General features: G+C 37.9%; 1 protein-coding gene across 1 annotated transcript; it reads right to left on the reverse strand.

Moving 5' to 3' along the window:
• Positions 1-1,605: 1,605 nt before the first annotated feature.
• On the reverse strand, positions 1,606-11,475 carry LOC143875647 (uncharacterized). The gene is made up of 5 exons (XM_077377254.1): positions 11,471-11,475; positions 11,089-11,334; positions 9,359-9,473; positions 3,029-4,340; positions 1,606-2,089 (listed from the first exon to the last, which is right to left on the reverse strand). Exons 1-4 carry the CDS (start codon positions 11,473-11,475, stop codon positions 4,167-4,169), a joined length of 540 nt encoding a protein of 179 aa, XP_077233369.1. The 3' UTR covers positions 1,606-2,089; positions 3,029-4,166.
• Between the last annotated feature and the right edge of the window lie 458 nt (positions 11,476-11,933).

The raw sequence follows: 11,933 nt of genomic DNA on the forward strand, positions 1-11,933 counted from the left end.
ATGACTGAGTTGATCTATCAAATAGAAGGTTATGATCAACCAAAGGTGGGGCAACTGGGCCGAGTGGACATTACATTGAGGTTGATTCCTACTCGGGGTGTCAACGGATCCACTTCTGTTCAATTCAAACTACATCTTGGTACTTATCCATTCGAAATCTTTATCGGTAAGATCCTTTTCAAAGTGCATTTTATATCTTACTTGCTGAGTTTGGATTATCGCTCTAACATACATGATTGGGAACCAGCGGCTGTGCCGAATACCATCTTAATGTTCAAATGTTTTGGATCCACTGCAAATTTCATGTCGATTGTGCAATCCTAAGTGAGCAGAAACCAAATTTCATGTTGAAATTGTTATAGACTCAAAATTAAACATTAACTCAGGTCCACTAATCAGTTTTGGACTCCCAATCAGTTCTCAAAATCCAAAACAAACAAGGCCTTAGGTAGCTAATTTGTTAGATCAACGGGTGCATTTTTAATAATGGAGGCACCTATAAACTATAGTGATGGCTCCCGCATTTCAAACTTTCCACTTTCTAACGAGTGCGGGACTACCTTCCCTTTCTCCCTCAAAATATGTATAACTCGGAGGATAGTTTTGTCAGTGGGAAAGGAAATGGAATGGAATGGCAGTGCGTTCAAAAGGGTAGGTATTTCAGTAAATAATAACGAAATCATGGGTATCTAAAGCTCCTTTTTTTATTCACATTTAATATCAGTTTCGTTGACCACACCACCAGCTGCAGCCGAGAAGGGTAAAAAGACTAAAATAGCCTTGTTTGTTTGACTCCCAGTACCGGTCAAAAGGGTATTTGAGTCAAAAACCCTATCATTGAGAAGATACTTCGTCGCTTCTTGCTCGCGACTCCTCATCACATGTGGGTTTGATCTGTGGGCCATGGCAATTGGATAAACAGATGATGATCTCATAGAAAACAAAATGATCGCATTCGTGATGGCCCACCAAATCAACGACTCCAAACTCAGTATAGTGGGCCCGGAAGGAAATCATAAAGTAAGAGGCGAGACAGTGACGGTAGAAATTGGAAGACATTAGTAGTGACGCAAGCGCATGCGTATTTGGAAGGGATAATAGAAACTGGATTCCATTTTACCTCTAAAATCTTTAGGGCGATGATATTGTCACCCCCCCTGCGTACGCATTCGCCCCCCTTATTAATGCTTTTTGACGTCAAATCAAGCCAAAAGGGGAGCGAATGCGTAATTTAGGGGGGGTGACAATATCATCGCCCAATCTTTATTATATTTGGAAGAAACAAAGGAAGATGATAGTTTCACTCCCCCTGCATTACGCATGCGCTCCCCTTATAACGTGATTTGAGGTGAAAACTGAAAAGTGGGCAACTTTAACGCTTTTTTACGTCAAATCACGTTATAAGGGGGGCGCATGCGTAATGCACGGGGGGTGAACAAAACACATTAATGATATCAGCCATGCTACTACCATTTTGGAAAAGGAAATCACATTTTCACGTCCCTTTTGTTAGTTCCATAATTATAAGAAAAAGAGAGACAAAAGTGGGTGGAAATATCATTTCCTTTTGGGAATTATAATGGCAGTTAATAGGTAATTAGACAATTGTAAAACAGAGGGAAATGTGAATATCATTTCCCCAATATATTATTAGCATGCTTGGCACCATCACAAGTAGAATAGTCATTTACACGTCCGATGTTCAGAGAACAAGCTTAGAAACACCTCCGTAAGATGTACATGGAATGATCTTTTAATACAAAAAATGAATACAGCTTTTGTAATCAAAAGAGTGTACACCAACATGATTCAACAGAACCCATCTCATGAAAGAAATCAAAATCGTGGAGTCATTGTGACTTTGACTTGGATCTATAATGTGCATGCAGAGGAGACAAGAGGATGCTCGCTTTGCTGTGGGAAACTGAGAGTATTGCCGAGATGTCGAAGAACAGCCCACCTTCAGAGAGTAATTATCTCAACTGAACAGCAATTTAACAAAACTAGAAGAATTTTATTTAAAGATCAAGTCAGAGCAATTTTACTCGGATGCAGCCCCAAAGCTTGCCCCTGATCCCATTCGCAGCACCTGAGAACAGATAAAGGAAGTACATGTTACACTAGCAACATTCAGCCTAAAAGATGTTTCCAACAACAGGTCCAGTGCAACATCTTAGATGAATGGATCTAAATAGCATCCAAAAGTGCAAATTTCAAACAGAGATATAACATTGAATTGCCATAAAATATCAGAAAGAACATAAAACTTAATCCAATAGATCCAACTTTACCAGAGACCCTCTATTAACTTTTCCCATGAAAGCAATCCATGAGAGGGGGAATGGAAAACCGGTAATCTCCAACCAAATGGAAAGCCCGTAGGCTGTAGAACACATGAGCATGCAAATATAAAATATATTTTGAATTTTTGGCAGCTGTGGTTTTCGAACCGACACCCTTCTGAATTTCATGTAGAACACAAACATAATCTATGAATGCAGAAAATGATAACTGGTTCACAGTGAAACTCAAGATTGTTCACTCATCCCAAGAGAAGTGTTTCTTCTACATGGCATGAAATGTATATTAAATTAATGACTAAGAAGAATCAAATCAATAGCCAGTGTAAATCATTTTATAGCCAGTAATAAAAGAAATTCTATATTTTAAAACGAGCACTGCTAGGAAAACGGGATTCCGTTTTGCGAAAAAAAAGGGCTTCAACCATTTGAGCCACGTCCACTAAAAGACAAATGGAGGGACCTCAAATTCCCATAAAGGCAATAAATACACATTCAAAAGGGTCAAATCAACGGTCATTTCAGTCCCCTTTTTATTTTCCAAACAGAATCTCATTTTCAAAGTGTTTTACTTTTAAAAACTAGTATAAATAAAATTTGGGTTCATGCCCAAGTTGATAAAAAATCCAAGGAAAAAAATTATATATATTTTTTTGCTTTTATCTCCACCAAAAAGGATAAAGAATGATGCCACACAATAAAAGAATCCACTTGCTCCAACGGCTTACCTAAGAGAAAAGATGGCGTTGAAAAAAGTGGTGAACTTCCGATGGCAGGGGTTGATGGGAAGGATGGGGTACTAGCTCCGAACAAAGAGGGAGTCTAGGTGGATCCAAACAATGATGTAGATGCTGACCCAAAAACTGAAGACTGAGGTGAAAGGGCCTATGTACCAAATAGGGAAGATGACGAAGCAGATATTGTCGGGATGGAAAAGAGCAAACATACCCATGTTTGGATGCCCGTAGAGTTAATGGATATGTAGTCAAAAGGGAGGAGGCATGAATGTGTAATTCCAAGAATTCACCTGGGCTTAGTCATATTTTCCCTCGTCCGAATAAAATATTCAAAAAGTAAGAATTTTGGAAAAGACAAAATGTTTGTCTTATTTGCAATAAAAAATGTTAAAAAAATCCTTCTCTTAGGTTATGTGCGGTTGCTCAATAACTAGGAAGCCATCAAGGTTTTCTAAGGGGCTGGGATGCCACGTCAGCCAATTGCAATGTTTGGATGAAAAAGAAAAACCCATTTGACTCCTATCACTGCCAGGTGCGTGTCGGATTGAGGTGGCTTGAGACTCGCACCCCGACGACGCCCTTAAAAAACTGAGTTCTTTTTCAAGAATTCATTAACTTTTTTAACTTTTAAAAAAAGCAACAAAGGATTTTTCAAAGGATATTGCAATCGAGGAAGGATTTTTAACATTTTTTATTACGGATAAGACAAACATTTTGTCTTTTAAAAAATTCATACTTTTTTGAATATTTTATCCAAACAAGGGAAAAGACGGGTAAGCCAAGGTAAATTCCTGGAATTACACATTCATGTCTCCTCCCTCTTGACTACGTATCCCGTGACTCTATGGGCATCCAAACATACCTTTAGGAACCTCTGCAGCTTCATCTATGAGTGGATTTTCACTCTTTGGTATGCCATCATCTTCTGAAGGAGCTCTTTCAGCCTCTACCTCATCATCTTCTCTTTTCCATCCGGACAGTATCTGCTGCGTCATTTTCCCTATTTGGTACATCGGTCTTTTCACCTCAATCTTCACTTTTTGGGTCAGCATCTGCATCATTGTTTGGCTACTTATCCCTACGGGCATCCAAACAAGACCTAAGGAAGGCTGTGGGGCACTGAATGCTCTTAGCTGACAAACAAACCAACAACTTGAGTTGATGGTCGTGAAATTGTGGGTAAATGCAAGGTTGGATGAATTCTTCGAGCAGCAGCTTCTTGTTTGGCAGTTTCCTGCCTATCGGCCTCAAGAAATGGATTGTTACCATCATGATGTCGCCATTGGTCAGAAAGACTCTCCACCTGCAAACATAAGAACAATGGTTAAAAGATTAATAAAATTCAATTTATTAGAAGCATAACACATAATACATGATCCAGAAAGAACTGACAAAGACAAACTTTACTGTGAAATATATAAGTTTATTATACAAGAATCAGGGATGAAGTGTGTCTTTAACATCTTACCTTGGCAGCCACATGAATAAAGAAATTGTGCACATTTGACATAATTTTTGGGTAGAGAATGCAATGATGACAAGTCTAAAGTGGAAGAACTTTCTACAGTATCTTAGAGGAGCAGCTGCTCTAACTCTTCAACCCACTGCCCACATTCAGCAAGATACTTTCAAATCTGTCAACACTATGCTGCAAAAATGAAGATGGCCTTATGAGTGAGAGGGAGTTGATTTTTTTTTTTTTAATGATCATCATTTCATTGATAAGAAGACCGAGAAGGTCAAGGAGTTTGGAATTACAAACTAGTATTTCTGCAAATATTTTGTATACGGGAAGCCATTCAGAGTTAGATTTAGGACAGTGATGCACTGTGAAGGTATGCTCAACTATGCTCCCTTGGATGTTTGGAGAACATCGCCAGTGAGTTCAAGAGGCGGTATTGATTATTTTATTACCGTCATTGACGACTATTCAATGAAAGTATAGGTGTATTTCATGAGAAGAAAATTTGAAGTCTTCTCCAAATTCAAGCATTGCTTGGACTTGGCCAATATCAATAAATGTTGATAATTGACGGTGTGCCTTATGTGGTGGGGTAGACACCTCATGTGCAGGAGGTGAGGAGTCGTGCTTAAGAGAGTACACAGTGTGGTTGATCGTGGTTGATCTTCAGGTGTTGGCAAAATTCAATCCAAAGTGAAAATTGCTGTGCATATGTCTTGTGCCAATGATAAATCACCCTGGCGAAATTCAAGCCTTGTATTCAGGATAAGTTGACAAAGTCAATTACAGTCAAACATTGTTCGGTTTGCGCTATAAGGATATTTCTATAATTTCCTGATGTTGTGGCATTAATATATAAGCCACATACTAGGGTTATGGGGTGAGATTTTTGTGCATTTCCTGGCCACGAGGAAAGACAAGAGAGTTTGTAACCCTATTCGAAATAGTGAAACTCTCTTCTCCCATGCCACATTGCTGAACCACGTAAATCTTGTGTTTTCTCGCATTGTGTTTGTGTTTCTTATGTCTCATCTTGACATTAACCACGCATTGTGAGAAATTAGAGATCTCTCGATTTCAACATGAACATTTTCTAACAAAGTTTCATATCAAAACCATAGTTGAATATTGCCCAAATGCATAAGAGTCACGATTTTCTTGATATAAATCTAGGCTAAAGAAAAGAGAACAAAGAAGAAATTACAAGAGAAGTGATAGAAAGATGTAGAGGAAGGAAGAGAATATGAAAATATGAAAGGAGAGTTGTTCGTGTGTTTGGAAAACCCAACCCACGAACTTTTAAATTTGTGTGAATCGAGAAAAAACACACAAGCAAGTTGCACCATTGCCAAACAACATATATACTTGTGGTTCTTGTGAATGTGTGCTGGTTTTTTCTATTTTTTTGTTCACAATGCTTATAATCAGAGTTTGGCGGATTAGAGGGATAATTCTATCATCTCTAAGATCGGATTAATGGTAATTAAATTTAGGCAGAAAGGAATCTAGGGTTCCAAAAGATAGATTTAGAGATATTATGGTTTGACATAAGGAGGGAGAAAATTAGGGCTTTTAATGAGAATTACATTTTTGAGGGGAAGAGATTGGAAAATTAGGGTGTCAAATGACGCAAGGTTGAAATTGAAGGGATTAGAAGGGCATTAGGGTTTTGGGTTTTGGGTTTTGGGTTGTTGATTGGTGTGGCAATGGGTTTTGAGTTTCAAAAAATGGGAATTAGGGTTTTGGATTCTCGAATGATGGTAAGTATAAATTTAGGTTTTCATATTGGAGGAATTAGCGTTTGGAACCGTCAAATGGAATGGATTAGGGTTTAGGGATTTCAAATGGTGGGAATTGAGTTAGTATTTTGAAAAGTGGGAATTAGGAATTTGGTATTTTGAGAGATAATCTAAGGTTTCAGGTTACTAATGAACGGAATTAGGGTCTAGGTGCATGGAAGAAATTGGGATTTTGGTTTTTCAATTAGGTTAGTAGGTGTGACTTCGGATTTCGAATCAACGGAGTTGGGTTGTGGACTTTTCAAATGGTAAAAGATTTGGATCAGGATTCTAAATAACGTATAGGGTAGGGTTGGAATTTTTTAGAGATTAAGGTTGTGAATAGGGTAGAGGGTGGGGTTTATGGATGTTGAATGAAGGGAATCGGGTGGGTGGGTTTTTTGAAAGGGAAGAAATAGGAGTTTAGGGTTTCAAGTGGTGTAGCTAAGTAAGGATTAAGGTTTTGAATCATGGTATAGGGTGTAAGGTCTCAACGACTTCGAAAGCATAGAAGGTAAGATCCTCGATGTTTGACTATAATACCGGAAAAGGAAAAATAGAAGATGACATTCAGATTAAAGGTGGAACTCTATCTTGAATCCTTGATCGCTAACTCTAGAGGAATAGAAGTCTTTCTTACGGGTGCAAAACCCAACCTAAAGCAATTTGTTGAATCCTTGATCGACCCGACTCTCAACTCGAGCATGGTCAACCAGACACAACCCAACATATGACTATCCTAGCCAGAACCGAACCCAAACCCGACCTGATTTCCAAAAGATTTTAGAAAGAAGAGGAAAATTTGTAAGGGTTTACAGTAGAAACAGAGGATAAACACAGTCCAGGAATGAGCCACAAAATTCCTGAAAAGATAACAAAGAATAGAAGAGACTTGATCTGTTCATTGATCGCAGCCTCGCAATCCTCCGAATACCTCTGCCAAGAGATTGAATCTTGAGGCGCGGTTGGCATGAACATTAGCTACTTCTTCACCTTTTCAAATGGCTCGAAAACAACCCCGTAAGAGGACGACTGTTCGGCCCCTTCGAAACCATAGAAAAGATAACATCAAAATCAAAGAGAGAATCCAAGATGGGTTCTATCTCTCCTCATCCTCTCCTCATTCTGAATTTTGGCAAGCTCTTAGACAACAAGATATAATGAAGATCAAAACAAAAAGGGACGAAGGAATCGAACTTCAGATCAAAGTCACCACCTTCTTTTCATCTTCCTAGGTTTAGGGTTAGAGAATGTTAGAATAAGCCTATGAGTCTATGGGCAGTTTGGTCATTGTACTTCTCTTTTCATTATTATTAATAAATGAGTGAGGGGGAGATGCCCAACACACTTTTTCTTTCTCTCTAATCTCTCTTGCAACATGGTATCAGAGCCCTAGGGAAACTCCGTAGCCTCCATCTTCTTCGCCTCCCCGAAAACCCTAACCCTAATCCTCCATCATCTTCCTCCCTAATCCTAACCCTCATCCCTCTCTCTTGCAACAAAGAAGATAATCGGGATTCGGAAAAGAAACGAATTTAAGGTTGGCTAGTAAAAGAGGTTTTATACCTCTCGTGCCTTTACAAATTTACCTTTATACATGTATACACAAAACTACACTATAATACCCCATAAAAGGGAAAAGAAAGAAAGTCGTGTTTGTGTTGGGTCGAGTTTCTCGAGATCCCAACCCAAACCCAACCCAAATTCCTAAAACCCAAACCCAATCTGTGAATTTTTTGGGTTGAACCCGATGGGTTCGGGTTGAGCCCAACCGAAGTTGCACCCCTAGTCTTTCTTGAACCTTGATTGACTTGCTCTCATACCATGAAAGAATCTCGCATGTTTGTGCCTGTGTGGGAGAGAGAGGGGGAGTGGGAGAGGGAGGAGATATTTCTCACAAAAGAGAAAAGTTGAGAATCCACACAATTCGTGAGGCAGGTAATTATATTTTCTTGATGCAAAGTACAATCCTACTCATATGTATCTATAAACACCTAGATTACATAATTACAAGTCTACTTAAATTACATAATTACAAGACTGTCATTAATGATGTGACACAGCGTAAGACCCTCGGATATACACCATATTGACTAATGTGTTATTTCTAACATAATCAAGGTGGTTAAGTCTGATCTCATCGAAAGTTCATATCATTCCTCATTGATGTCATAGCGGAAATGCATCTCCAAGAAATACTACTAAAGCATAGAAATTAGATTTGTTGCCCTCCAGTAAATGTTCTTAACTCTTACGCTAATATACAGAAATTCTAACAGAATCAAGAGCGGCAATCAGATTCTGAAGAAAGTATTTTGTGATGACTGATGAGGCAAGTGAAGCCGCTTGCTGCTATGCCCCCCTTGGACATGACGAATTTGATTGTAATGAAGGTGAATGGTCTTAAGGGACAATTAGGGTTCACTAGCTTCAGCATTTGGTAATGAGGGGACTTTTTGAATGTCATTCAAAGGCTTAGAAAGATGGTTACCTTGTCTTGGAGAATCAATCCATTATCCACGAGATCAGTTACATAGCAACCTAAAGTTTTATAACAAGAGTGTCCAACTTAGTCACCCTCCCGAAGCATGAAAACAAATTATTGGAATCATATCATGACTCGAACTTGTTGAGCCTATACGATGATTTTAGCCTTGTTCAATGCATTGCTAAAGAAAGATATCTTATCCATTCTTTAATACCATCCAAAAACTAGATGATGGTGTACTCTCCAAGCTACTCCAACAACCAAGGGGGAACTGTCTTCAACTCTCAATATTTGTAAATGCACTTTTAATGGGTATCAAAGAAAGTGATATACTATTCAAAAAAAGAAAAAAGAAAATGATATCATTATGCAGATGGAAAAAGTTATTTCCATCCTTGAATGAACAGAAATATCATGTACCGTCTTTCAGCATTAAAAAGTATTAAACATCTCATTAAATGTGGCGGCAGGGAACAACAGTATTAAAAAATGTAAAAGAAGATTCTACCAAGGAGGGAAACAATTTAAGCAAATAACATTTTCCAATTGCAACAAAGTGTGTCAGCGTAATAAGAAAAATGAAAAATGATGACCTGCACAATATGACTAGAATCAAGCTTGAACCCATCGTTGGAGATAGATGAGTCATAAAAATAGCTACATTGATCTAGCCCTTTGCTTTCATCCCTATACTCCAATATCTGCTCCCTACATCGCAAGTTGAGGTAACAGATTCAAAGTCATACACAACAGGTTCTAAAGGAAAACAAACAGTAAAACCCATATTCCAAATAATGCAAAAATGTATAGGATTAATCATGACTAAAATTCAATTGGCAGCATCATTGAAACACTAGACATGATTATTGTTGAGATTTTATAGATTTAGTTTACTTCAATTAAGGTGAGTGTTTATTTTTTGTTAATTGGATATGGGCCCATCATTGATTGGAGGAAAATAGATGCAGTAAAGAAGTACTTATAACTTACAAGAACTATGGTTTTAAATTTCGGCCGAATACACATTGTTTTGGAAAAGTACCAAACTTCGCCGAAACGTTTCGGAAATTTCGGCCGAAACGTTTCGTTTTAGTGAAATTTCGGAAATTTCAGTGAAACGTTTTGGAAAGTTTTACAAGATTTCGTCCGAAATTTCATATCGAAACCGAGATTTAAAACCTTGACAAGAACATGTAAAGATCAAAGATTTGGGGCAATTACACTAATTTATTTGTATTGAAGTTGCGAAGTCAAAGCCTGGTATTATTTTATCAAAAGAAAAGGTTAATGTCTATTGTCGGTAAAATGTATGATATATGGGGAAAGTGTTTTGAAATCCTAATGGATACCAATATAAAATTGCTAAAAGACCGGGGAGAGCTATTCGAATACCCTTGAAGATCTTGTCATCTTGTTAGTAGAAAATCTTGCGTTACATGAGGACTAAACTCGTTGAGTAAATCGTCATTTTGTTTATGAAAAGGGCACTAGTAAATTGATATATACTCTGTGTGAGGCCCAAAGATCAGCTAGCATATCTATTTACAAAAACACTTGCACCTAGCCAAGTTGGAAGTATTTGTTCCAAGCTGGATATGTCAACACCAGCTTAAGGAATGTCGAGAATTTATACAATTTGAATTAGATTTTACAATAGGGGGTGTTTGGATCTAGGAAAAAAAATGATGGGTTGAGCATTTATACAGTTTCAATTAGATTTACAATAGGGGGTGTTTGGATCTAGGAAAAATGAAATTATGGAAAATAATATTTTCATCGAAAAATTCCATGGAAAATAAAATTCCAGAGTCTGGTAGGTTTGCAGTTTTAATTTTCAAGTAAGCTGATAGTTAGATCTACATTGGACCTCAGCTGAATAGCCCCATCTAATCTCCTGAAGAGAAGTTTGGTATAGTAGAGTGTTTATTTTATGTTAATTAGATAGGAGTGACCGATCATGGATGGCCCAAATGGCATAGGATGTAAACATTATTAAGTGAAATCTATATATGAAGCTTCTAGTCATGGGGTTGGATAACAAGTCATTCTCTCTAACCCAAAGAACTCACTTTTAACAGTTATTAACAAATATTGGCAAAAGAAGAAAAGCTTATATGGCCATGTTCGAATAAGCTTTTGTTTCTCCTTAGAAAACTTCACCCTTGCAAAGTACATGTAAATGACCAATCTGTGTTCTACTCCTTTTTCCTATAGAAAAATTGAAAACCCTTTTCGCCCAAAAGTAAAACCCTGGAAAAAATCCCCATGAAAGGAACAGGGAAAGAAGAGACATACTCTATGAACAGGGAAAGAAGAGACATACTCTATGTGCAGGAGAACTTTCTTGGAGTCCGGGTGAAGAATCAAAATCCCTCTACAACTGTGGAATCCCTCCAAAAACGATTTTTCAAAACCCTTCTCTAAAACCCTCACAAATACTGTTTGGGCCCTCTTGTGGGGCCAAAACAGTTTGGGCCCAAAACAGTTTTGGGCTAATCTCTGGACTATCTGAACTGGTGACCTGCTCTTAGTCCATCTTTCACATGGGCCTCTGTGGGGCCCATTATGTCTGGCAAAATTTTACTTATGATTAGTGCAATTATTTTGGGATGTGGGCCCTTATAAGAAAAAGCCTGCTAGATGAAAAAATATGGCTGAATTGTAATCTTTTGAATGGAATAATTTTGGGTGACCATGCATAATACAGCATTATTCATGGGCCCACAGATAGATGGGCCATGGGCCAAAATCTCACAAATCAGACAAATTGAACTAATTAACTATTACTAGTTAATATAATTACTCTTCGGACCCTATTCATTTTAGATTGTGACAACCGATTGTGAGACCCAAACCGATTATCAAACTCAAAATTAAACATCCAACGATCAATTTTGGACTACCAATCGGTTGTCAAAATCTAAAACGAACAGGGCCTTAGATTCCAAACGGATCTAACCCGGGTCAGGACAAAGATAATCACACAAAGGAAGAACTAAGGCTCATTCATTTTAGATTTGTGACGATCAGTCGTTCACAAAAGGTGAATGTTGATTTTGATGGAGCACAGTACCCGTGAAATAGGAACTGTGAAAACATGTACATTAAACAGAGAATTTATATGATGGGTGGCTATGAAAACACGTGAAGTCTAAAAAAAAATAGGTA

This window comes from Tasmannia lanceolata, unplaced genomic scaffold, assembly GCF_043159265.1.
Source record: "Tasmannia lanceolata isolate RefF3 unplaced genomic scaffold, GAP_Taslan_0.1 ptg000004l, whole genome shotgun sequence".
Taxonomy (NCBI): Eukaryota; Viridiplantae; Streptophyta; class Magnoliopsida; order Canellales; family Winteraceae; genus Tasmannia; species Tasmannia lanceolata.

Bases quoted from the DNA above. Each gene is read 5' to 3' on its own strand.
- LOC143875647 (XM_077377254.1), bottom strand. The intron at 9,474-11,088 runs GTATGTCTCTTC...CTTGCGATGTAG, and splicing joins AAAGTTCTCCTGCACATAGA to GGAGCAGATATTGGAGTATA. The intron at 4,341-9,358 runs GTCATCATTTTT...TTATGTTTGCAG, and splicing joins ATTCTAGTCATATTGTGCAG to GTGGAGAGTCTTTCTGACCA.